The sequence below is a fragment of the Rhineura floridana genome, chromosome 1 (assembly GCF_030035675.1).
Source record: "Rhineura floridana isolate rRhiFlo1 chromosome 1, rRhiFlo1.hap2, whole genome shotgun sequence".
Classification (NCBI taxonomy): Eukaryota; Metazoa; Chordata; class Lepidosauria; order Squamata; family Rhineuridae; genus Rhineura; species Rhineura floridana.
Genome location: NC_084480.1, coordinates 323,054,877 through 323,082,037, shown reverse-complemented (window position 1 = coordinate 323,082,037; position 27,161 = coordinate 323,054,877). Strand labels below are relative to the sequence as shown.

The following is a 27,161-nucleotide window of genomic DNA, read 5'->3' as shown; positions in this document are numbered from 1 at the left end:
AATTAAAAACAAAGATCACCCTCGGCAAATGGGCACAGGGGGATATGGTAAACATTCTAGAAACTTTGTTTACAAAAGGAAACATTTGTATAATCGGTCTCAAGAGAAATTGAAATCCCTGGGGTGAAAGGAAGGAAGCATTTAGAACTGGCATGGCCTTAGATGGCCTCCGGGACCCAGGAAAGGCTATGTAATTAAGCTACCAATAGAATGTCCAGAAATATCTTTATTGGCATCCACTAAAATGGAACAAACCACTCACCAAGACAATGAGCAAATGACACATGCTAAATGGACAGAAAGGGTTGGCATTGCTACACTCTTGTTAGTTCATGTATTGCTACGCTCATGATTGATTCCGCAGTGCTCCACGCTTGGAACTAGTAAGCAGCGACTCCTGGGCAAGCATCTGATGGGCAGTGGGCAAAGCTCTGGTGCTTGGCCTTGTCAGTCTTCTTTGCTCATTCTTCCTCCTCCTGAACTAGGCAAGTGCAGGAAGAGAAGTCACACGGGGGCCTCACAGCCATACCTGTACAGAGTATGTCATATGTCACTGAGGAAAGGATCCAGGGTGCTAAGCGGCTGTCTGGAAGGATCTGTTGGTACCTCTTGAAATCTGCTGGGGAGCAGTGAAATTAGGACACCCGTGCCAAGGTCAGGTGCAGGACAGTCAGTCAGTCCACGGAGCTGGGACAGATGTACACTGATTTCAGCCTGGATCTGCTTTTGGCCCACCAGCGCAAGTGACTGAAAACTGGCCATGTTTGTGGAGGTGTGCCCCAAAGTGTGCAGAAGTTGGATCGCTAGAAACCGAAGACATTTGAGTTCAAATCGCCAGGGCCTGATGAACTACATCCCAGAGTATTGAAGGAACTTGCGGATGTACTCTCAGAACCTCTTGCCATCATCTTTGAGAAATCCTGGAGAACGGGAGAGGTGCCGGAGGATTGGAGACGGGCAAACGTCATCCCGCTCTTTAAAAAGGGTAAAAAAGAAGATCCGGGGAATTACAGGCCGGTCAGTCTGACTTCAATACCGGGAAAGATATTAGAACGGATAATAAAAGAGGCCATTGGCAACTATCTAGATGACAATGCTGTGATTAGAAGGAGCCAGCATGGGTTAAGAAAAAATCCTGTCAAACTAATCTCATCTCTTTTTTTGATCGGGTCACTAGCTTAGTAGATGGTGGAAATGCTGTAGATGTCATTTATCTAGATTTCAGCAAAGCGTTTGACAAAGTCCCCCACGACCTTTTGATTAGCAAACTAGTCAAATGCGGACTACATGGAAATACTGTCGGGTGGATTCACAACTGGTTGGAAAACCGTACTCAAAGAGTGGTCGTCGGTGGCTCTGCTTCGGACTGGAAGGAGGTCTCGAGTGGAGTGCCACAGGGTTCTGTCCTGGGGCCGATACTCTTCAACATTTTTATCAATGACTTAGATGATGGAGTGGAGGGAAGCCTTATGAAGTTTGCGGATGATACGAAACTGGGAGGGATAGCTAGCACAATGGAAGACAGGAATAAAATCCAAAGGGACCTGGATAGACTAGAAAATTGGGCTGAAATTAATAAAATGAAATTCAATAAAGACAAATGCAAGATTCTGCATTTAAGCCACAAAAACAAAATGCATGGGTACAGGATGGGAAATACCCGGCTTAGCAGTAGTGCATGTGAGAAGGACCTTGGAATTGTAGTGGATCGCAAGTTGAACATGACCCAGCAGTGTGATGCTGCGGCAAAAAAGGCAAACGCGGTTTTGGGCTGCATAAACAGAGCTATAGTTTCCAGGTTGAGGGAAGTAATAGTCCCACTATATTCTGCATTAGTCAGGCCTCATCTGGAATACTGCGTTGAGTTCTGGGCGCCTCATTTTAAGAAAGATATAGACAAGTTAGAGCGGGTTCAGAAGAGGGCGACGAGGGTGATAGCCGGTATGGAGAACAAGTCTTATGAGGAAAGGTTAAAGGAACTTGGCATGTTCAGTCTGGTGAAGAGAAGGCTGAGGGGTGACATGATTGCACTCTTTAAGTACCTGAAGGGCTGTCACATAGAGGAGGGTACAGATTTGTTCTCTGCTGCCCCAGAGGGTAGGACTAGGTCTAATGGTTTTAAGTTGCAGGAGCGTAGATTCAGATTGGACATTAGAAGGAACTTCTTGACAGTAAGGGCAGTTTTGCAATGGAACCGACTGCCTAGGGAGGTGGTGGGATCCCCTTCGCTGGATGTCTTCAAGCAGAGGCTGGACAGCTATCTGCGGGAGATGCTCTAGCTGTGGATTTCCTGCTGTGAGCAGGGGGTTGGACTCGATGGCCTACAAGGCCCCTTCCAACTCTATGATTCTCTGATTCTATGACATTAATGACCGGAAGACCCCGACTTCCCCGGGGCAGCCCTTGCTGGAGCCAAGGCAGATTGAACATTTTCTTACTGAGAAGAGCCACTCTGCCTGCAGCAGCAAAAAGGTAAAGTGGTGCCAGCCCGAGTCAGGCCCTGCACACAGCAGAGGCCACTGCTCCTAGGATCAGGCCCTTAATCTCTCTTGCTGTTTGATTTCACAGTATAGATCTGGATTTATCATTAGGTGCTTCCCTCCTAACACTTTCTAAACTAGATTCTAAATGAGTTAAAAACTCAGATGCTTCCTCCCGTGGCCACCGTACAATCAACCCTGTTTCATGCTCAGGAGCAGAGCAAGGTGGAAGGAAAAGGCAGCCCCAGCTACCTTCAAAGCACAAAGTGCGCATGTGCACATGCATTTTGAGGCCTTCCTGCATTTATATCCCTGTTCTCTTTGCCACTAATGTTGGGCCAAGAGCACTTTGAGGGCCTTTCCAGACCCTCTGCCTGTATTCTGGCTCATTTGTTGGATGGGACATTCTGGACGTCTTCCCCCAGGGAGTGCTCCTCTGGGGTGGGGTGGGAATGACAGGTTCCCAGCAGACAAACTATCAAGGAGTTCTCAGCAAAGCGAGACTCTTCCCCAGCTGGCAAGGCCATTGTGATGTGGGGCTTGTGACGAGTAGCCTCAGGATCTTTTAGCCTCTGCAGGATGACCCTGATTCAAAGGCCATCGAGGGAAATATTAACCCTGCAGGAAAAAGAGGCCAGGCACATCGACCACACTCCTGTGCTTTGGTGCATGCTGGCACACCACAGATACTGGGCTGGGTTTGGGCGATGTCTCTGAGGCCATGAGTAGCACAACTCCCCTTCCCTTGGCCTGCCAAAATTGATTCCAGCACTGAGCAGGGGTTGGACTAGATGGCCTTATAGACCCCTTCCAACTCTACTATGATTCTAAGCAGAGACCATCTGGATTCGGGACCACTCAGTTGGAGAAGCCTCATCACAGTCTGACTGCCTGCCCCCCCATCAAACACACACACAGCCCTCTCTGCTAGCTGAGGAGTCTCCCTTTGGTACACTGGAAGGGGAAGGGGTGGCACAGCAGGACCCTTCCTCCCCTCTCCCTCCCACCGGCACTGCTTTGTCCCATTCATTGTGTGAACGTTAAACACTGCACAGTTGCTCCCATCATGGCTGCCAGGACCATCCTGTAGATGAAGCCAGCTTTGAATTGACCGGATGGCGCCTCAACTTGTCTCCCTCCCTCCCTCCGATTTACGCCTCTCCCCCTCCATGCCCTTTTACCAGCTGGTTCTTACAACAACCCTACTTATACTAATATCTTCTTCCCCGCCCTTCCCCTCCTTCCTTGACCTTCTCTTTCCCACTGTCCACACCACAAACCACCCCACCCCACCCATCTACAATGGAGTCCCTACACAGCAGCCTGCAGGGCAAACAGCTCTCAGTTCCAGAATCTGCCCCCTGCTGCAGGCTGCCCTGCTGCAGGCTGCTCCTGCTTCTGCTCAGGCCCATGAATAACTGTGGTGGTCACTGTGATTTCGCTGAAGGTCACTCTTCCGGCTTTATGTGCTTCTTCTTCCTGGGCATGGAGGAGGTTGGGCATGGAGGCCGTCTGAGCCTGGGATGGCCCAAACATCATATAGCAGGTTTCGGGGTACAACAGGCTGAACAGGTGTAGAATACTTGTGGTGCTTCTCCGCTTGTGCTCTTCGATGATGAGGGCGGTGAGGATGGTGACCAGTTCCTGGCTGCTCATTGCTCCTGTGATGAACCTCATCAGAAGTTCCTGCCTTTTGGCTTCGGAGACATACGTGGAGAAGAGCAAGTCCCACATGGAGACCTGCCGCCCTTGGAATTCTCCAACAGGAAACTCAAAGGTGAGGGTTTCCATGGTCCTGTCCTTGGGAAAGCAAGCACGCCCTGTTTCGTTTGATGCCCCTGCATCTGGGCTGGTGATGTTCACCTGCTGTCCACCTCTGGACTTATCCTCCCCTAGTTTGGTTACAACAGCGGTGACCACTGTTTCCATTTGGTCAGCTGTCAGGATTCCAATCCTGTACATCTGCAAGATTTCTTTCCCTTTCTTCTCTGGGAAGTACTTGGAGTGGAGAAGCTCCCACACAGAGACCTTCTGCCCATGGAATTCCCCGATGGGGACCTCGACCATCCTGGACTTCAAGACCTCGTCCTTTTCATCCTGTCCATCGTCACCGTCATCACCATCATCGTCTTCCTCTTCCTCCTCCTCTTCCTCCTTTGATGTTGTGAGAGGACCAGGCGTGTCTTGGGCTGAGGAGCAGCTACTGGTCATTGTCTGTGTCTGCTCCAGACTGTAGAACAGGTCATGCAGAGAAGCCAGGATGGTGAGCATGGATGAAAGTTCCTGGACACTGAACTTGCCCTCTCGGTACTTCCCTAGAAGCTCCTCCCGTTTGTCTCTCGTGAGGTAGTGAGAGAAAAGGAGATCCCACACAGACAGCTGCTGGCCCTGGAACTCTCCAGTTGACAATGTGACCAATTCGGCCTTCAGCGCATCATCTGCGTGCTTGCTGGGCGAGGGATCTGCAACCTTCACCTCCTTGGATGCCTCTTTGCTCCGGCTTTTCACTCTGACAGAGAACTTCTTTCTGCTGGCTTCTGCCTTTTGCAGGGTTTTGCTAACAGCCAACGTCATCTGTTCAGGGCTGAGCGCTCCTGTCCTGTACAGCTCCATCAGCTCCCGTCTTTTATCCTGCGTGAAATAGTTTGAATAGAGGAGGTCCAGCACAGGAACATTTTGCCCTTTAAACTCTCCAGATGCCACAGGGACACGTATCAGCCGTAACGATTGCCTCAGTTGTGCTTCCTGGTGGTCAGACCTGTCTCGTTCTTCCGGACCTGTGCCAGTCATGTGGCCCAGCTCTCTGGCTTTCTCCTCCTCTATTTTGGCTACAATGGCAGTGACCACGGTCTCCATTTGGTCTACAGTGAGGATGCCCGCCCTGTATTGTTTCAGGATCTCCTTTCTCTTCTCCTTCGGGAGGTACTTGGAGTGCAGCAGTTCCCACACAGAGACCTTCCGCCCCCGGAACTCCCCAGCCGGCACCTTGACCATCCTGGACTTGAGCGCCTTGTCCGTTTCTTCCTGCTCTGGCGCATGCTTCCATCTCTCGGTCTCTGGAAGAGCCATTTCTTGGGTGGGTCTCAGCTTCTTCAAATAGCTGGGGTTGCTTCTGGTCTCCACGTCAGTGATGATGGTGGTGAGTATCTGGGCGATCTCCTGAAGGGTGATGGTGCCAGCTTTGTACTGCCTCAGCAGCTCCTGCCTCTTATGCCGAGGGACGTACCTGGAGAAGAGGAGGTCCCAGATGGAGACTTCTTCGCCCTGGAAAAGCCCCAGATGCACTTTGATTGTGGCAGACTTTAAGCACTTCCGCATATTCTCATCCAGATGGACAGACCCCTTGTCCATCACCTGAAACATCAGCAGGCCACTGACAGGGTCAAGGATGCACCTAGGCAGCAGCTGCAGGTATGTGAGGTTCTCATGGGCATTGGGATCAAAGCACCTTTTGGTGTGGTTGGTGGGATTGGAGATCAGGTGGAAAATTTCTGAGTCCAAGTAGCCCCACTTATAGGCCACCTCCACAGGGAGGCGGTGGCTATGCATGGGGTGGATGAGGCCCCCAGTGGCGACCTGTGCCTCCAGCAGGCGGATGCCATGATCTTTGATCAGCAGGCCTTTCTTTATAGCCTGGAAGATGGAGATTTTGTTCCCAGAGAAGGGGTCAGTGTAGCCCGTCACAGCTTTCTCTGCAAGGAGGAGTGTGTTGAAATGCTCTCGGTCAACGAGGCCAGCATTCTTTGCATCCCTCACAGACAGCAGCCGATTGTTTGCCAAATCAACAATGTACCCTGAGACAGCTTGGTGCTCCAGCAGAGCCAGGCCCATTCCATGGGTCAAGAGGCCCCTGTGCATAGCTTGCCGGATGCTCAGCCTCTCCTGGCCAGGCTCCTTGAGGATGCCCGCAATGACATGGTCCTCTCTCAGGTCTACTGCAGAAGGAAAGGGCCAGCGTGGCTCTTCACGGACTTGGACTATTGGTACTTCTTCTGTGTCCCTCTTGGCAAACTGCTTGTCCTGCGGCATGGCTCGGGTCAAAAGTGTTCAGGTGGGTGGACTGTGCAGGGGCAACGAATAAGTCTCTAAAGGGAGAGAGAGGAAGAAAAGACTGTCAGGTGCAGGCAGAAGAGGGGGCGGTGTTGCAAGAACAGACAGCAGGAGATGCGAGGCAGGTATGAATTTCCGTACGTTGCTGGGCCTTGCCAACTGTTAGTGGGAACATCTGTCTCTCCTCAACGCGGCCTGTGCACACAGCCTTGTGGCACGTATTAATCATGCCCTGCGCAGAGGCTGCTCCCTCACTGGCTGCCTGGCTATGCATGCGTGCCACAGCGAAGTGGCCTCCAGCAGGTCCCCGGCGGTTCTGGGATAAACACGGCCATTCAAGCATTTGGCAAATCATTCAGCCTTGGCTTCCAGCAACCTGCGCCAAAGTGGCACCTCCAGAGGTTGTGAACTACAATTCCCATCACTCCTAGCCACTATGGCCAATGGGCACGGATTGTGGGAGTTGTAGTCCCAAGCATCAGGTTGGAGGAGGCTCACAGCCCTTTCTCAGGTCAAAAATTAGACTGCAGGCAAAGCCTTCTTCAACCCACTCCACCTCCACCTTGATGACTCCTGTACCAGCCCCCACCCCTTTGGCTGCTTTCATGCCCCGCGTGGGGTAATGGTGCCACTTTGGGGCTTGGTGGTGATGAGTTTTCCCAGGCAAGGAGATGCTTGCCAAGGCGGGGGTGCATTGGGTAGGGCAAGGGGCCACAGATGTTGGCTGGCTCTGAGCGGAGGCTGAGGTGGAAGGGGGCTGCCTGGGCAGTGCTCTGAGGCTGGGAGGCGCCTCGGTGGGGGCGTCTCGTGGTTTCTACCCTGGTAAAGCTATGCACCATGTGGGCTGAGGCTTCCTTCCAACCCCTTCTCAAACATTTAAATTAATAAAATTGTAAAGACAACAAGGTTTAAGAGGCCCTTCAGATGCTCCTGAGAATCCATGGGTGCCTTCCCTGGGCCATGTCCTACTTAGGACTAAAGAGCCTGGCTCAGAGAGACCCGAAGGGGAGCTGCTGGCCCTGGGCAAGAGGAAGAGGGCACTCTGTTTGGGCCACGAGGCTCAGCCAGACCTGTCTGGCCAGGCATGTGACCGCATCTTTGCCCCCAGCCAGAAAACCTGTTTTCACACAGCCTGTCCGTCCAAAGGCTGCCAGCTCACATGCATCATTATATTAATTGCTGTGTTTTGAGGTTTGCTGGGTATTCACTTTGGGTATTCACCTTTTGCTCAAATTGGAAACGGGGCTGCTTGTTTGAGGTAATTGTCCAAATGGAGCCAATTGGGACCGTGGCAACATCCGCCGCTGCCTCAAAAGCAAACCCACCTTGCACGTGGGAGGAACAGGAAACAGGGTCTCGCCCTGCCCGGGCCACGACAGAAGTCATTTGAGGCAATTTGGAAAAACCACACAAACACACACACACGTATATTATGTGCTATGGAAAGAAGGGTGGGCCCACACGCAGAGGGACACACCCGAGCTCTCTCAAAGCATGTGCCTGGGCCTCCTGTCTTCGCACCATAGTCACAAACAACCCTTCAGCCACTGAGGTGGTCAGCATGGAGAGACAGCAGGTGGGGGGTGCTTAAAGACCCCCGCCAAGCAACCTGTTTGTTTAAGCATTCATCCTGATCTGCTAGTGCAAAGATTACACAGGGGTTAGGCTACGTACATATGATGTTGGCTTCAGTGCATCTATACCTCTGATGTTTGAATCGGGGTGCGAATGAAGCTAGCTATGCTCTGCCCTTTTCTTCCCCCAAAACTCAGAATTTTGTGTTTTGATGCATTTTCCCTCCAAGCCAGCTTCACTCCGACTTTAAAACTGTTTCATGATCAACCTGTTGTGACTCCTGAGGTGTGCACAATGGGAAAAGTTTGCTGTGGGTGGTCCTAAATCTCTGACATCAGCTGGGGGGTCATGTATTCCCACCCCCTACCTGCAAGTTGGGATCCTTTCATCCTGAGCACTCCCTTCTACTCACCTCTACTCCCCACTTACCACCTAGAAGAAAATGGCACCTGCTTAGCGACCCAGCGGCACAAGATTCTTAGTGTTTCAAGGTTGGATGGAATGGGCTGCCCACAATTAAAAACAAACAAGCAAACAAACATACCACAGGATTTGTTGGCTTCTGTGAAATAGCTTGGGGAGTCCTGTATTTATTTAACAAGACTTTTGACAGGACACAAAAGGAAAGAAGTTCTGGAATGGCGCTGTTCACAACAGGCTCTCTGATCTGGGTGTGATGGAGGAGGGAGGGAGGGAGCCAGACTGGGGAAAGAAAGGCAGCAGGGTGGGGGGAGAGTTTGTGTGTGCCAGCTCATAATACAGTTCCAACCATGTCTACACAAAAGTAAATGCCAATGCTGGTGAGGGGAACTGGGGCTTCTTGTATATCGGAAGTCTGGTAAATGTAAAGGTTAAAAAAACTCTTTTTTTGAGCACACAAGGGTAAATAAACACCTTTGCGCACTACACACCAACGATGGGAGTATGGTGACAATATCCTGGTCAGAGGCTGGGGGAGGGGGAATAAGGCAGGCAATGCTCATTGGGCAAAGACATCCCTGCCCCCCACCCCACTGGCATGTACACAGAGTGGGAGAATACAATGCACATCAATCGATAAAGATGTCTACAGTCGTGTGCAGATTCGTTTGGAAACACAGCGAGACAAAATGGCCTCACTGCATTTTAAGCTGATAATGTGCACATAGACCTGTACCTGCTCTTTACTGAGCATTTGCTCTCATTTCTTTGCAGGGAATGAGCACCCACCCTGCATCCATCCACTCTGAGTTTGCTTGTGGCGTGTTTGCATAAAGCCTTCCATTCATCCCATACTTTGCCCCGTCACTTTCCAAAATGCAAAAAGTCCTGTTTGTCCACTTTAATTGCAAACTGAAATGTGTGGTGTGCATTTGAATCCCTTCTGCAAAATAGTGGCTGTCTGGAATAATCTTAAGAGCAGTGCAAAGTACCAGTCACTGGGGACCCACAGCAGCAGCAGGGGGAAGGGCTGTAGCCCAGGGATTCCCTTCGAGGCATCTGGTTGCTCTTGCTAGTTTTAATTAGACCTAAATGGAACCTCTGTGTTGAAAGGCAGTCTACCTCACAATGCCAGGTGCTATGGTGGGAAAACAGTGAGGGATGGTGGTACTCCCCCTTAAATCCTGCTTGGGGGCTTCTCATTGGGGCATTTGGGTTTACACTGAGGTAAACTGAGTGCTGGACTAGAGGGGCCCATGTAGGCCTGATCCAGCTACAGCACTCTCCTTGGAATGTGGAATAATGGAATGTGGATTCCTGCATTGAGCAGGGGGTTGGACTTGATGGCCTTATAGGCCCCTTCCACTATTCTATGATTCTATAAATGACAACTAGAAAGAAGTAAAAACGCCAGACTGCTTCTAGGGCTCCGGTGTTTTTAGCGACTGTAGCTGAGCGCTGCTTGGAGCATCTCGTATGGACATCAGAAGAGCCCCTCCCCCCCAGCGGCTGGATCAGGCCAAAGGGGCCCATCTTGGCCAGCGTCCTCTTCTGATGGTGGCCAACTAGATGGCCCAGTGGGAAGAAGCTCACAAGCAGGACCTGCGCACAAAGGCAGCAGTGCTCTCCTCACTTGGGACTCCTGGAGTGGAGGGAGAACTTAGCCCTTGTGGCAAGTAGCCCCTGACAGCCTTTTCCTCCATGAACTTGTCTAGTGAACTTTCAAAGTCATCTAGCTTGGTGGCCATCACTGCCTCCCCTGGGAGCAAATCCCATAATTTAACCATGTGCGGTGTGAAGTACTTTCAACATTCAGCTTTGTTGGAGCGAGTATTATAGGAGAAAAACTTCTCTCTCTAGACACTTTCTCCACACACCCCATACATAATATTATCTTGTGCAAGTTGTGATGTCTGCTCACTCCTTAACTGGGTAAAGGGCCAGGTGCCTTCTGGGAGTTCCCCCCTTAGGCAGATCCAGGGCAGCTCCGAAGGGGTGCTGGACCCTCCTCAAGCATTCTCTCTCTCTCTGTCATGCGCGCATGTGTGCACGCACACACAGAGCTAGCTGCTTCTGTCAGAGACAGAAGTAAACTAGGTTGCTCTGGGTGGATGCGAGGCCAATTTTCTTTTGGGGAAAGACGAGATGCAGGAGCAGTTGCATCCGGAGTGCTGCGAGGTGGCCAGTCACATTCCATGCCCATCTAATTGCCACCTGAGGAGCCAGCCGGGTGCCAAAGTCCTGGGGGCAGCGGCCACCTGCTCTGTCAGGGCCAATTGGGGAGGAAGTGACACAACCCGAGGAACACGACAGCCAAATGGCTCCATGCCTCTGGGGGCCAATTTGCCTAATTACCAGCTGGGCCCTGAGCCTGTTTGGGGATCCGTGGGGCTGGCATGGGGAGGGAGCAGGGCAGAGACTGTGCTGTACTCTGGCTTAGCCTTGGTGGAGGGCTGAGGGCCTCACCAACAAAAGCCGGGGCTCCAGCCCCCTGGAGAGGGACTGTGCCACCACCCTCCACTGGCTGCCGCTCAGGCCCGTCCTGTTGCTGCTGCTGCTGCGAATCAGCTGTGCAAGGCAGAGGGCGGGAGAGCGCCGATGGCGGCCTGCCCTGGAGTTGCCGGCCCTCCACCATCCGACAGGGCCTGTTCCCCCCTGGCCCCCTCCATCTTCTCTGCTCCCCAGAGACACCTCCCTCCCAAGGGTGGCTGGGGGGGCATCCAGGAGCGGAGCCGCCACTGCCCCCCCCCTGCTTCCAGCGGCTGAGTCAGTCCCAGCAGGTGCCCCGGCTCTTATCCGGGATGCGGAGCGGCTGCTCCTGGGAAGCGCCCTTGCTGCTGCTGGGGCCACCTCAGGCCGGGGACGGGTCAGGCAAACAGGCCCTCATCATCGTAGCCACGCTAGGGCCACGTCCCGATTAGGGAGTCCAGCCTGCCTCTGATCTGGCCGGGGTGGGGTGGGGTTGGGAGCTGCAGCTTGCAAGGGGGCGGGTCGGTGGGAGGAGAGCTTGGAAAAGTTTTTTTTTGAACTACAACTCCCATCAGCCCAATCCAGTGGCCATGCTGGCTGGGGCTGATGGGAGTTGTAGTTTAAAAAAAGTAACTTTTCCAAGCTCTGGGTGGGAGTGGGGCAGGGGCTTTGCTATCCACAGCAGAGACTTGAGAGCTCCGAGCATCACTGCCCAGGGCACAAAGGGCTCCCCTGCCAAGGCCCACATTTGAACTGGGGCACAGAGGAGAGGCTGGGGTGAGGGGACCTGGTTAAGAATGCCCATGGAGACAAACCCCCCCCACTCTCTCTCAGGTGTTATTCAGCAGAGAAATGCATGCACGCAGGCAGAAGGGCGGGGGGGGCACTGCTGGGCCAGGGTCAGTCTCCATCCTCAGTCTGGAGCTTCTGTTTCAGCAGCTGGAATGAGCCAATGCAGGTGTGTGCCCCCTCCCTCGTTATTCCTTTCTCTGTCATCTGAAAGGGGCTCCTGTCACACCCAGGCCTTCCTTTTCCTTGTTCTGCACGCAACCCCCTCCCAAACACCCCCCCAGCAAGGAGCCTTGAAGGTTTTTTAAATTGAAAGGCAAGACAGAAAGGTCTGGAAATCAATGGGGTCGACCAGCAAATTGCCCTCCCTGCAGTGGCTTCCCCTTTCTCTGCCTGGTCTGGAGAGTGAACCTGCAGCCCCTGCTGCCATCATTAGAGGGCTCCAGAGCCTTGACTGAGCCTTGCCAGGGAGTCCGGCAGGTGCCTTGGGATCCCTTTGCCCCCCTCCCTAACAGGTGGGAGGGGCTGCTTTCTTCCCTCTTGGGGGGATCAGAGACTGGGCTCTTGAGGGAAAGAGGCCAGCTGAGCCCTGCTGTCCGCTGCTTCCTGACACTCTCACCCTTCTTGCCCCCCTCCCATGTGCCACCTGTAGAAGGTGCCCCCCTCCAGAGCAGCTCTGCCCCCCCCCCATTCCCTACCTGAAGGCTCCTCTGGGTGAAGCACCAGGAGGATCTCTGCACTGGTCCCACTGCCTCTTCTGACTGCCCAGCTGGGAGGTTGCTTTGACTTTAAACCTTCCCATCTCAACCCTGTGATGACACACCAGCCCAGCCTAGCCCAGCCCTTCCTGCCCAGCTGTGCAAACCACATCACAGACATACACAACAACTGCCCCATCATCCCCACAGCAGCAGCTTTGCCCTCCCCCCTCCCCCCCCATTCAAACTTGGCAACAGGCCCAGCAGGGGGTCTCTGTGCAGCCAAAGACTCAAACACTTTCCCTTTTGGAACCATTGTAACTTAAATATGCAAACTGAAGAAGCATAAAATCCAATTCAGTACTACCAAGAGACAGCATGGGGGGTGTGAAGTATAGGACACTGGGCCCAATGTCCTGTAGGACCCTGCAGAGTTGCGTAGCGGAACAGAGAGTATTGAGAGAGCTTACGTGTGTGTGTTTGAATCTTTGCTAAGATTCTACCTTCCCTGCAAATTAGTCAGACAGAGACTTTAAGCTTTAAAATAAGAACTACTTTATTCTGGAAGTACATGCTTGATAGGAAAGAGTACTATATCTAGCTAACTAGCTATGTTGAAGCAACAAGCACTGAGCCCAGTACTCGCCCTCATGCTGGTTGAGAGGAGAGACAAAGGAAAGATGTCTGCTCCCTCTCGAGAAAGAAGAAGACTGGAAGGAGGGAAGGAAGGGAGATCAACATTCCTTGCATATCAGTCTAGCAGGAAGGAAGAGACAGCAGGAGATCAAAGGGATAGGGGTAGCCTAGCAACCAAGAGGTCTCCTCTCTAGCTACGCCTTTAGCCCCATGCAGCCTCAACCCACAAGTTGGAGTTGAACCTCATACATTCCAACATGAAGAGTGTCAGACTAGGACCAGCAGACCCAGGTTCACATCTGCCCTCGCCTTGAAGCTCACCCTCTCTCAGCTTAACCTACCTCACAGGGTTCTTGTGGAAGAAATGGGTCTTCAGCCCAATCAGCATCTGCATATCCCACTGGTTTGGGACCTTGGTTAGCCGCTAATTTCCATTTCATGGTTGCAGTGCCCTTCAGATATCTTGCCACTCTCTTGATTGCTTCCCAGTCCATCTTGGCTGGCAAGCTGGTTTTTCTGCACAAGTATCCCACTATTGCCGCCACATCTGGCCTGATATACAGAAGTTTTCTGATGGCTTGTCTGTAGCTCTCATGGTCTTGCCATGGTTGTGGTCTGGTTTCAGGTATCCTACTTCCATTGGAGTAGGTGCTGGATGTGCATCCTTCAGTCATAGACTCTCGAGAAAGTCTTGGATCGTTTATCTTTGACTCAGCAAGAAGGATCCATCATCTTCTCTTTCAATTTGTATTCCGAGGTAGTGAGTGACATCACCTAGGCACTTCACTTCAACCTTCTTGTAGAGATGATTCACTAGTTAGTGCTTGTCCAGTGGATCTTGATAAGCCAACAGTAGATTATCTACGTAAATCAGTAAGTAAGTCCATCTGTTGTTCTTGAATCTGCTTACCGGCATGGCTCTGCTCTGCCTTGTAAAAACCTTCTTTCAAGACCATTTTGCTCAGTTTCTCATTCCAGGCTCTGGCAGCCTGTTTCAGTTCATAGATGGATTTTTGAACTTTACACACTAGCGTTTCTTTTCCTGGAACTTCAAACCCTGGTGGCTGCTGCATGTAGATTTCCTCTTCTTTTTCTCCATGCGAGAATGTTGTTTTTATATCCGTGTGCTCCACCTGCATTTTCTTGTTAGCAGCAACACTTAGGAGAGTTCTGATTGTTGTATGTTTGACTATAGGAGCAAATGTTTCATAGTAGTTTTGTCCATACTTTTGAGAGTATCCTTTGGCTACTAGTCTTGCCTTGTATCTCTCAACGTTTCCTTCAGCATCTGGCTTTTTCTTCAATATCCACTTGCAGCCAACAGCTTTTCTTCCTTGAGGAAGCTTGGTCAGTGTCCAGGTTTTATTCCTGTGTAGAGCTTCCAGCTCTTCCTTGGCTACCTGCCTCCACCTCTCAGCTTCAGCTTTGAGTAAGGCTTCTTTCTCTGGAAGTTCATCTTTCATGAGGTAAGCAAGTCTTTCTGGTGGTACACCTTTGTTGGTGCGTTCAGAACATCTGGGTGCTGATGTCTCTTCTGGCTCAGACTCCTCATCTTCCTCTGCTGATGTATTACTGTGATCCCTTCTGTTGTGGAAGAATAGTTCAGTTTCTTCTTCCATTTCACTGTCATCTGTTTGGTGTGGTGCCCCTTCTGGTGGGTGTACACACTTTCCTTCATCAAAGTGGACAGCTCTGTATCTTCCAACTTTGCCAGTTTTGAGATCTATTACTCGGTATCCCTTCTGCATTGAAGAATATCCAATTAATATTCCTTCCTTGGCAGTGTTGTCAAATTTTGATCTCTTTTGTTTCGGGATGTGTACAAAGGCCTCGTAGCCGAATACACGAAGGTGAGACATGCTTGGTGTGCGATCATGCCATAGCTCAAAAGGCATCTTGTTGGTTGCAGCTGCTAGAAGTCAGTTCTGCAGATAGGTGGCAGTAACTGCTGCTTCCCCCCAGTAATTCTGTAGTAATTATGCACCTTCCAACAAGGAATGAATCATCTATTCAAGAGTCTGGTTTATGCGTTCTGGAACCCCATTTTGTTCTGGAGTATAAACAACAGTAGTCTGGTGCTCTATGCCTTTGTCATGGATAGCCCTGGACACAAATTCTCCTCCATTGTTAGATCTTATGATTTGTGGCTTTCTGCCAAATTTGTTGGATACAATTCTGATATAGTCCTTCAATTTTTTTAAGTACTTGACTTTTCTCTCTCGGTAGGTACATTGTAGTATACCTCAAGTAATCATTTATGAAAGTAAGCATGTATAAATTTCCGCCCTGTGATGGAGTTATAACGGGTCCACAAAGGTATGTGTGAATTAATTCTAGAGGTTTTGTAGTTTTCCTTTCTGGAACAAATAGGCAATTTTTTCAGTTCAAGCTCTCTGGTGCCCTCTGGCATTTTGCAAAGTAGCTCCACAGTGCCTATTCCTTGAGAACAGAAAATGTCTCCTGATGCTGTAATTACATTCTGTGTACAAGAGCTAAAGTTCTTAAACAAACTTTTATTATTTATCAAATGGGCTGTAGCCCCAGTATTGATTAAAAACCTGGTTTTATAATCATCGTTTGCATCAGATACATGGTAACTGGAATGTTTCACTTTAGTTTAGCTATTTGTTCTTCTTTCAGCTTGTTTCTATTTCAAATCAACTCTTTCTCCTCTCTCCCTTGTAGGACAATCTCTTTGAAGATTTGCATTTGAAGCAATTCTTCCTTTGTTTATCTGTGCCTTGCTGTGGCTTCGGGGCATGACTCATGTCTCTATCCTGCCTTTGATTGCTGTTTTGGTCCACAGTAAAATTTGCTTTTTCAGACAGAGCTTGTTCCTGTCTCTCTTTATAGTCCTGATCTTTCAGATATGCCTTAATCTGATCCAAGTTCTGATCTGTCTGTTCTAGTATGAAAGCTGTGACATAATGGTGTTCATTTAGAGAGGCCAGGAATATGACTTTCTGTAAATCTTCATCTAAAGATTTCTCATAGCTTTCTAATTCTCGGCACAGACTTGAAAATCTCTCCAGGTGTTGATTCCAATTCTCTATGTTAGATTGTTTCAGCATGTACAGCGATGTATAGAGAAACGTCACATTTTTTCAGGCTTTCCCCATATTTCCTTCATATTCCTACAGCCCATGCAAACATATAGTGCCTCATCTGATAAAGCAGAAATAAGAAGAGACTTCACTCTGGCATGCTTGCACTTCCAGGAGGGTCCAGGATCAGTCAGGGTTCCATGCAGATCCTCCCCTTCCAAAAGTGCCATCATTCGAAGACTCCAAATCGCATAATTGTCCTTCTCCAGCCTCAGGACAGAAACATGGTTAGAACCCTAAATGCAACAATACAGCGACTAGTACGTAGGGACAAAGAGAACTATTACAATAGTTATTGTACAGAAATAGAAGAGGACAACAAAAAGGTAGAACGAGAGCCCGATTCCAAAAGATTAGAGAAATTAAAGGGAAATTTAAACCAAGAGTAGAGGAAGGCAATGGTAAACCCCCTCTGAATACCGCTTACCATGAAAACCCTATTCATAGGGTCGCCATAAGTGGGAATCGACTTCAAGGCAATCCATTTCCATCCAAGAGTAGGGATCTTGAACAATCAACAGGGGAACATACTGACTGACTGAGATAAAGTAAAAGGAAGATGGAAGCAATACACTGAAGAACTCTATAAAAGAGATGCCAGGATGACAGATTCATTCACGGAGGAACCGTATGATGAAGAACCAGAAATTTTAGAATGTAAGGTGGAAGCTGCTCTTAAAATACTTGGAAGAAACAAGTCATCAGGAACAGATGGCATACCAATAGAGTTGCTACAAGCTACTAAGTCTGAATCTCTCCAAATTTTGACAAAAATTTCTCAACTAATATGGAAAATAAAACAATGGCCCACAGACTGGAAGCATAATTCCAAAAAAAGGGGATCCCAGGGAATGAAGTAATTATCGAACTATTGCCTTAATATCCAATGCAAGTAAAGTAATGCTCAAGATTCTACAACAAAGGCTCTTACCATCTATGGGGTGAGAAATGCCAGACCTCCAAGGTAGATTTAGAAAGGTAAGAGGCACCATATCATATCGCAAACATATGTAATGGAACGGACCAAGGAATTTCAGAAGGAAATCACCCTGTGCTTTATAGATTACAGCAAAGCCTTTGATTGTGTAGATTATGAAAAACTATGGAATGCTTCAAAAGAAATGGGGGTGCCACAGCATCTGGTTGTACTGATGCACAACCTATACTCTGGACAAGAAGCTACTGTAAGGACAGAATATGGAAAAACCGATTGGTTCCCAATAGGAAAGGGTGTGAGACAGGGATGTATTTTATCACCCTATTTGTTTAATCTGTATGCAGAACATAACATACGGAAAATGGGATTGGACCAAGATGAAGGAGGTGTGAAAATTGGAGGGAGAAACATCAATTATTTAAGATATGCAGACGATACCATACTACTAGCAGAAACCAGTAATGATTTGAAACGAATGCTGATGAAAGTGAAAGAGGAAAGCACAAAAGCAGGACTACAGCTGAACGTCAAGAAGGCTAAAGTAATGACAACAGAAGACTTATGTAACTTTAAAGTTGACAATGAAGACATTGAACTTGTCAAGGATTATCAGTACCTCGGCACAGTCATTAACCAAAATGGAGACAATAGTCAAGAAATCAGAAGAAGGCTAGGACTAGGGAGAGCAGCTGTGAGAGAACTAGAAAAGGTCCTCAGATGCAAAGATGTATCACTGAACACTAAGGATCATTCAGACCATAGTATTTCCAATCTCTATGGATGGATGTGAGCTTCCCTGAGCATATCAGTTTACAATGGAAGGAACCTAGGCAGAGAAGAGCACAAGTAAAGGTGGGCAAGCCTAGCTGGCTGGAGGACCCTAACTCTGTCTTCCTTCTGGAATACACAAAAGAGCCCAAACAGGAGTTGCTCTTGCCCACCTCCAACACGCCAGGGGCAGAGAATCATAGAATCACAGAGTTGGAAGGGGCCTTGTAGGCCATCGAGTCCAACCCCCTGCTCACAGCAGGAGATCCACAGCTAGAGCATCTCCCGCAGATAGCTGTCCAGCCTCTGCTTGAAGACTTACAGCGAAGGGGATCCCACCACCTCCCTAGGCAGTCGGTTCCATTGCCGAACTGCCCTTACTGTCAAGAAGTTCCTTCTAATGTCCAATCTGAATCTACGCTCCTGTAACTTAAAACCATTAGACCTAGTCCTACCCTCTGGGGCAGCAGAGAACAAATCTGTACCCTCCTCTATGTGACAGCCCTTCAGGTACTTAAAGAGTGCAATCATGTCACCCCTCAGCCTTCTCTTCACCAGACTGAACATGCCAAGTTCCTTCAACCTTTCCTCATAAGACTTGTTCTCCATACCGGCTATCATCCTCGTCGCCCTCTTCTGAACCCACTCCAACTTGTCTATATCTTTCTTAAAATGAGGCGCCCGGAACTGAACACAGTATTCCAGATGAGGCCTGACTAATGCAGAATATAGTGGGACTATTACTTCCCTCGACCTGGAAACTATAGCTCTGTTTATGCAGCCCAAAACCGCGTTTGCCTTTTTTGCCGCAGCATCATACTGCTGGGTCATGTTCAGCTTGCGATCCACTACAATTCCAAGGTCCTTCTCACACACACTACTGCTAAGCCGGGTATTTCCCATCCTGTACCCGTGCATTTTGTTTTTGTGGCCTAAATGCAGAATCTTGCATTTGTCTTTATTGAATTTCATTTTATTAATTTCAGCCCAATTTTCTACTCTATCCACGTCCCTTTGGATTTTATTCCTGTCTTCCATTGTGTTAGCTATCCCTCCCAGTTTCGTATCATCCGCAAACTTCATAAGGCTTCCCTCCACCCTGTCATCTAAGTCATTGATAAAAATGTTGAAGAGTATCGGCCCCAGGACAGAACCCTGTGGCACTCCACTCGAAACCTCCTTCCAGTCTGAAGCAGAGCCACCGATGACCACTCTTTGAGTACAGTTTTCCAACCAGTTGTGAATCCACCTGACAGTATTTCCATGTAGTCCGCATTTGACCAGTTTGCTAATCAAAAGGTCGTGGGGGACTTTGTCAAACGCTTTGCTGAAATCTAGATAGATGACATCTACAGCATTTCCACCATCTACTAAGCTAGTGACCCGATCAAAAAAAGAGATGAGATTAGTTTGACAGGATTTTTTCTTGACAAACCCATGCTGGCTCCTACTAATCACAGCATTGTCATCTAGATAGTTGCCAATGGCCTCTTTTATTATCCGTTCTAATATCTTTCCCGGTATTGAACTCAGACTGACCGGCCTGTAATTTCCCAGATCTTCTTTTTTACCCTTTTTAAAGAGCAGGACAACGTTTGCCCGTCTCCAATCCTCCGGCACCTCTCCCGTTCTCCAGGATTTCTCAAAGATGATGGCAAGAGGTTCCGAGAGTACATCAGCAAGTTCCTTCAATACTCGGGGATGCAGTTCATCAGGCCCTGGAGATTTGAACTCATAAGAACATAAGAACATAAGAAGAGCCTGCTGGATCAGGCCAGTGGCCCATCTAGTCCAGCATCCTGTTCTCACAGTGGCCAACCAGGTGCCTGGGGGAAGCCCGCAAGCAGGACCCGAGTGCAAGAACACTCTCCCCTCCTGAGGCTTCCGGCAACTGGTTTTCAGAAGCATGCTGCCTCTGACTAGGGTGGCAGAGCACAGCCATCATGGCCAGTAGCCATTGATAGCCCTGTCCTCCATGAATTTGTCTAATCTTCTTTTAAAGCCATCCAAGCTGGTGGCCATTACTGCATCTTGTGGGAGCAAATTCCATAGTTTAACTATGCGCTGAGTAAAGAAGTACTTCCTTTTGTCTGTCCTGAATCTTCCAACATTCAGCTTCTTTGAATGTCCACGAGTTCTAGTATTATGAGAGGGAGAAGAACTTTTCTCTATCCACTTTCTCAATGCCATGCATAATTTTATACACTTCTATCATGTCTCCTCTGACCCGCCTTTTCTCTAAACTAAAAAGCCCCAAATGCTGCAACCTTTCCTCGTAAGGGAGTCGCTCCATCCCCTTGATCATTCTGGTTGCCCTCTTCTGAACCTTTTCCAACTCTAGAATATCCTTTTTGAGATGAGGCGACCAGAACTGTACACAGTATTCCAAATGCGGCCGCACCATAGATTTATACAACGGCATTATGATATCGGCTGTTTTATTTTCAATACTTTTCCTAATTATCGCTAGCATGGAATTTGCCTTTTTCACAGCTGCCGCACACTGGGTCGACATTTTCATCGTGCTGTCCACTACAACCCCGAGGTCTCTCTCCTGGTCGGTCGCCGCCAGTTCAGACCCCATGAGCGTATATGTGAAATTAAGATTTTTTGCTCCAATATGCATAATTTTACACTTGTTTATATTGAATTGCATTTGCCATTTTTCTGCCCATTCACTCAGTTTGGAGAGGTCTTTCTGGAGCTCTTCGCAATCCCTTTTTGTTTTAACAACCCTGAACAATTTAGTGTCATCAGCAAACTTGGCCACTTCACTGCTCACTCCTAATTCTAGGTCATTAATGAACAAGTTGAAAAGTACAGGTCCCAATACCGATCCTTGAGGGACTCCACTTTCTACAGCCCTCCATTGGGAGAACTGTCCATTTATTCCTACTCTCTGCTTTCTGCTTCTTAACCAATTCCTTATCCACAAGAGGACCTCTCCTCTTATTCCATGACTGCTAAGCTTCCTCAGAAGCCTTTGGTGAGGTACCTTGTCAAACGCTTTTTGAAAGTCTAAGTACACTATGTCCACTGGATCACCTCTATCTATATGCTTGTTGACACTCTCAAAGAATTCTAATAGGTTACTGAGACAGGACTTTCCCTTGCAGAAGCCATGCTGGCTCTGCTTCAGCAAGGCTTGTTCTTCTATGTGCTTAGTTAATCTAGCTTTAATCATACTTTCTACCAGTTTTCCAGGGACAGAAGTTAAGCTAACTGGCCTGTAATTTCCGGGATCCCCTCTGGATCCCTTTTTGAAGATTGGCGTTACATTTGCCACTTTCCAGTCCTCAGGCACAGAGGAGGACCTGAGGGACAAGTTATATATTTTAGTTAGCAGATCAGCAATTTCACCTTTGAGTTCTTTGAGAACTCTTGGGTGGATGCCATCCGGGCCCGGTGATTTGTCAGTTTTTATATTGTCCATTAAGCTTAGAACTTCCTCTCTCGTTACCACTATTTGTCTTAGTTCCTCAGAATCCCTTCCTGCAAATGTTAGTTCAGGTTCAGGAATCTGCCCTATATCTTCCACTGTGAAGACAGATGCAAAGAATTCATTTAGCTTCTCTGCAATCTCCTTATCGTTCTTTAGTACACCTTTGACTTCCTTATCATCCAAGGGTCCAATTGTCTCCCTAGATGGTCTCCTGCTTTGAATGTATTTATAGAATTTTTTGTTGTTGGTTTTTATGTTCTTAGCAATGTGCTCCTCAAATTCTTTTTTAGCATCCCTTATTGTCTTCTTGCATTTCTTTTGCCAGAGTTTGTGTTCTTTTTTATTTTCTTCATTCGGACAAGACTTCCATTTTCTGAAGGAAGACTTTTTGCCTCGAAGAGCTTCCTTGACTTTGCTCGTTAACCATGCTGGCATCTTCTTGGCCCTGGCAGTACCTTTTCTGATCTGCGGTATGCACTCCAGTTGAGCTTCTAATATAGTGTTTTTAAACAACTTCCAAGCCTTTTCGAGTGATGTGACCCTCTGGACTTTGTTTTTCAGCTTTCTTTTTACCAATCCCCTCATTTTTGTGAAGTTTCCTCTTTTGAAGTCAAATGTGACCGTGTTGGATTTTCTTGGCAATTGGCCAGTTACATGTATGTAACTCATTTAGGTTAACTAGGTATTTCCTGACTATCTCCTTATCAATCTTGAACTGCAATCCCAACCCCTTACTGAGATTGCTACCGATGCAAGGTTGCACACTGTTCCCTTTTTGGGAGAAAACGGAGGCAAAATAGGCGTTGAGCAGTTCTGCCTTTTCCTTGTTATCGGTCAACATTTTGCCATCCTCATTGAGCAGCAGTCCCACCGTTTCCTTGGTCTTTCTCTTGCTTCGAACATATCTGAAAAACCCCTTGTTGTTCCTCGCTTCCCTCGCCAGCCTCAGCTCATTCTGGGTTTTAGCTTTCCTTATGCTATTCCTGCAAGTCCGAGCCGCTCGTCAGTACTCTTCCTTGGTGATGCGTCCTTCCTTCCATTCTTTATACATGCTCTTTTTTATTTTTACCTCCTCCACCAGTCTTCCATGTAGCCACATTGGCTTTTTCCGATGTCTTCCGTTTTTCTTCCTCTTTGGAATTGTTTGCGATTGCGCTTTTTGTAATACGTTCTTCATGAACTCCTACGCTTCTTGGGCTCCTTTTTTCTTTAGTCTATCTAGCCACGGGATCCTACCCATCATTTCCCTGAAATCCAAGGTCCATATTTGACTATATTCTTCTTTGGCTTTCCCCAGAATCACGAATTCCAGCATTACGTGGTCACTTTCCCCCAAGGTACCGACCGCTTTAATTCCCATGACCAATTTGTCCCTGTTAGTTAAGATCAGGTCCAGGATTGCTGATCCCCTTGTTCCTTCTTCTACTTTTTGAAAGAGGAAATTATCAGCAAGGCCCATCAGGAATTTGTTGGAGGTTTTGTGCTTCGCAGAGTTTGTCTCCCAGCAGATATCCGGGTAGTTGAAGTCCCCCATCACTACTACTTCTTGCCTCCTTGAGATTTCAGAGATTTGTTTGAGAAAGGCCTCATCTACCACCTCTTCTTGGCCAGGGGGTCTGTAGTAGACACCTACTACCATGTCGGTTTTATTTGTTTCTCCATTTATTTTTACCCAAATGGTCTCTACCGGACCACTTTGTTCGCTCTCTTGGATTTCCATAGAGGTGTATTTGTCTTTGACGTATAACGCTACTCCCCCTCCTTTTCTGTTGCTTCTGTTCTTTCTGTAGAGTTTATATCCTTGAATGGCTATATTCCAATCATGGGAGTCATCCCACCAAGTCTCTGTTATCCCTATGAAGTCATATTTGCCTTGATGCACTAAGACTTCAAGCTCCTCTTGCTTGTTTCCCAAGCTCTGTGCGTTGGTATATAGACACCAGAAGTCTCTTTTGTCCTGATTGGATTCCTCCGTTAATATACCGTGAGCTTTTACTTCCCTTATTAATTTCAGCCCAATTTTCTAGTCTATCCAGGTCCCTTTGGATTTTATTCCTGTCTTCCATTGTGTTAACTATCCCTCCCAGTTTCATATCCGCAATGCCAAGGGAGGGTTTTCCATGCCTATCCTGTGCCCAGATGAGCCTGCTCTAGAGAGGACATGGTGGAGCCTGGGGCGAGAGGGGCCTCAGGCAGCTCATCTCAGGCACAGGCAGCCTGCAGGAATCCCTTTCTGTTAGGCTCTTGACTGCGATCTGGGCCTATCTAGAGGGTCCTTCTACCTGGAGGGTCAAATGCCTCCACAACAGCTCTGAAAGGCCCTCCTGCCCTCTCCTCTCCCCTCCTGGGCTGGCTCCGCCCTGCTCCTGTATCCGGAGGAGCCATGGCTGAGACGTCCAGGGGTCAGCTCCTGCTAACTCTCACCTAAATCAAGGCCAGGCAACTGACCGAGAGGCAAAATACAAAAAGATGGCCTCAGCAGAACTAGCCGTACAAAGTGCTGAGAACGAACGACCGTAGCAGGTCTAGGAGACAAGCAAACACTCAATTAGGAACGTAGGATGAGCCCTGCAGCAGCCCTTGGTCCAGGCCAACAGGGGCCCATCTAGTCACAGTGGGCAGCCAGATGCCCGAAAGGGAGGAAGCCCACAAGCAGGGCGGGTAGGCAAGAGTGCTCTCCCCTCCTCGCAACTAGTATTTGGAAGCCTCCGACAGACCCGGGAGATATTGTGCCACCTGTTTGGGAGTCCACACACACACACACACACACACATACAAAACTCCGGTCTGTCTCAGGGGAAGAGGCAGCTGCTCCAGGATCCCTCCTTTCACACGTTTCTCTCACGGTCAGCCACTGGGAGCCCTCCAAGAGGCACAGCGACTGGCACCCGGACGGGCCTCAGCGCAAGCCTTGCAGGGGAGACTAGCCAGGGACTTTCCCCAATGCCCAGCCGAACTCTGCTTTCCAGGCCCAGCTCTCCTCCTGCTTTTGGGACTTCTTTGATGGGTGCTAATTGCAGCATGGGCCAGGGCTCTGTTGTACACTGGGAATGGGGGGGGTTGGGAGGGAGGGAGGGGGCCTTTCCACTCTGCCCTCAGCACTCCCCATGCATCCAGGATTTCTGTGAGTGCAGGAGTCTTTTGCACACAGCAGAGTGGGGGAGGGGAGCCTTTACACCCCACCCCTTCCAGTGGAGCCAGCGTGAGAACAGCAAGCTCTTCCCCACCATCCAGGTGGGCAATGGGAAAAAGTGGGAGTGTGTGCATGTGAGGGGGCAGGTTGTGTGTCTGTGTGTGTGATGGGGTTATGTCGCGGGGGTAGATATTGTGTGGATCTGAATGAATGTGTGAAGGTTTAACTGTGTGGTATCTCTTGAGCGTGTGTGTTTGTGTATGAATGGATGTGCCCATCGCCAGTGCTGGCCACACCCGCTGGCCTGCAGCTCCCAGAGTGCCCAGCTGCTGCCACATGTGGCCCTCAAGAGCAAAAATGGTGTCCACTCCTGCTATAGGGATTGGGCTGGGAGATGCCTCTTCCCCCCCACCCATACATCGAGCCTTTGAGAAACAGCATGGGCATCTTTTTCACTGACATTCTCAGTGCTCCCCCCCCCTGAGTAAAAGAGATGCTCACTCGCTCTCTGCACCCCACCCTCTCAACAAAACGAACGTAGGTTAGCACTGGATGGACTCTGCACCAGGGGGGTGGCAGATTCATGAAGGCTCGGGACCCCTGCTAGTTGCAGGATTTGGGGATCTCCCACACCTGAGTTTTAAAGCGTTTTCAGTCCAGCACTTTATGGCACGGGGGTGATTAGTCTTGTGTGAATCTGATGAAGTGGACTCTAGCCAGCAAAACACTAAGGTGCCACAAGGCCATTTCTTGGTTTGCTGCAACACAACAGACCCCCACCCCACCCACAGTCTGCCCCTCTGGGAAGGGGTCCTCTTGTGAGTGGGGCCACCAGGCAGACACACAGCTGAGACCGGATCCAGGAGTGGCCCCTTGAGCACCCCCAGACACCCCCTTGGTGCCTGCCAGGGCCACCTGCACCTCCCAATTTTGTTCTGGGTTTTTCGTCTTTTGGGGGAGTTGTTTGGTTGGGGTAGTTTTGGGGGGTTGCCTCCTGGCTCTGGTCTGTACTTCGTTTGTTTGAAGGTGTGTGGAGGTGTCTGTTTGGGGAGCTTTTTCTCCCGTGGAATGGTTATTTTAGTTACTGAAAACCGCCCAGCCTCCTCTTCAGATGCACACCTGGTCGTATTGAAAATCAGAGTAAAGCTAAAGAAGACTAACAAAGCAATCATAATGCCAAAATACAATTTAAATAACATCCCAGAAGCATATAAAGATCAAATAAGGGAAGGGCAGCTGTGAGAGAACTAGAAAAGGTCCTCAAATGCAAATACGTATCACTGAACACCAACGTCAGGATCATTCAGGCCATGGTATTCCCAATCTCTATGTATGGATGTGAAAGTTGGACAGTGAAAAAGGCGGGTAAGAGAAAAATCAACTCATTTGAAATGCAGTGCTGGAGGAGAGCTTTGCGCATACCGAGGACTGCAAAAAAGACAAATAATTGGGTGTTAGAACAGATTAAACCAGAACTGTCACTAGAAGCTAAAATGATGAAACTGAGGTTATCCTACTTTGGACACATCATGAGAAGACATGATTCACTAGAAAAGACAACAATGCTGGGGAAAACAGAAGGGAGTAGAAAAAGAGGAAGGCCAAACAAGAGATGGACTGATTCTATCAAGGAAGCCACAGACCTGAACTTACAAGATCTGAACAGGGTGGTTCATGACAGATGCTCTTGGAGGTCGTTGATTCATAGGGTCGCCATAAGTCATAGTTGACTTGGAGGCACATAACAACAAACTGCCCAGAGAGCTTTGGCCACGGGGCGGTATAGAAGTACAATAAATAAATAAATAATACCAACAAGTCTCCTAGATTGCAGGATCCAAACAGGCCAGGGACCCCTCTCCTGGGAAAACGGCCATCCTGAGGGAGAAGAAAAAAGCGATGCAGTGTGTGTGGGGCCAGACCCGTGGTGGCCCATCTGACCACCGCTGACACCCCCTCCCCACCCCCGCAGGCTGCCCATGAGAGCAAGAGAGAGAGAGCGCAGCCCCTCGCAGAGCCAACACTGTCCCACCCCCGCGGAACTCGCAGCAGCTGCAATCAGGGCAAAAAGGAAGGGGGAGGGGGCCGTGGGGCGGGGTGGCGCGGCCCAGGCAGGCCTTTGGGGCAGAAGTCCAGACCCCACCGCACCCCAGCAGGGCTGGCTTAGCACACGCGCGCGGGGGAGGGGTAATGAGCCCCCCTCCCGCGAGCTCTAAAGGCGAGGAGGGCCCCCGAGAAGTGCCAGGCCGGCCCCCCGCGCTCCCTCCGTGCGCCCTCCTCCTCCTCCTCCAGGCGCTGCCTTCCCCGCGACCCGAAGCGGCTGGCGAGGCGGAGCCGCTTTCAGACGCGCGCTCCGCCTTCCTCTGGGCCTGGGGTGCCCTCTGGGGGCCGCTGCTGGGAGCGCCCAAGGCCGGCCGGCGCCGTCCTTCGGACGGGAGGAGCAGCCCCTGCCGGCGCTTCCCTTTCAAGCTATGCCTCGCCACCTTCGGGGCCCCACAATGCCCCCCCCCGGAGATGGGCCTTCAAAAGAGCCGGAAGGCCCCTCCTCGCGATCCCCTGCGGCCCTTCCTGGGAGCCCCTGAGCCCAGAGGGAGAGACAAGCAGCGCTCCTTCACTGAGAGCATTTACACGTCGCTTTCAGCAAGGAGAACACTCACACA

General features: G+C 49.5%; 1 protein-coding gene and 1 long non-coding RNA gene across 3 annotated transcripts; both read right to left on the bottom strand.

Moving 5' to 3' along the window:
- Positions 1–208: 208 nt before the first annotated feature.
- Positions 209–12,561, bottom strand: LOC133375539 (epiplakin-like). The gene is made up of 2 exons (XM_061607268.1): positions 12,482–12,561; positions 209–6,565 (listed from the first exon to the last, which is right to left on the bottom strand). The coding sequence occupies exon 2, from the start codon at positions 6,507–6,509 to the stop codon at positions 3,822–3,824; it is 2,688 nt and encodes an 895-aa protein (XP_061463252.1). The 5' UTR covers positions 6,510–6,565; positions 12,482–12,561; the 3' UTR covers positions 209–3,821.
- A 13,108-nt stretch (positions 12,562–25,669) lies between these two features.
- Positions 25,670–26,794, bottom strand: LOC133375541 (uncharacterized). 2 transcript variants are annotated; one of them, XR_009760245.1, is made up of 2 exons: positions 26,314–26,794; positions 25,670–25,929 (listed from the first exon to the last, which is right to left on the bottom strand). It is a non-coding gene; the product is annotated as an uncharacterized LOC133375541 (long non-coding RNA). The 2 variants fall into 2 exon arrangements; XR_009760246.1 differs by having other exon boundaries at positions 26,318–26,794.
- Between the last annotated feature and the right edge of the window lie 367 nt (positions 26,795–27,161).

Coding starts and splice junctions, on each gene's coding strand:
- LOC133375539 (XM_061607268.1), bottom strand. CDS start 6,509: ATGCCGCAGGACAAGCAGTTTGCCAAGAGGGACACAGAAGAAGTACCA.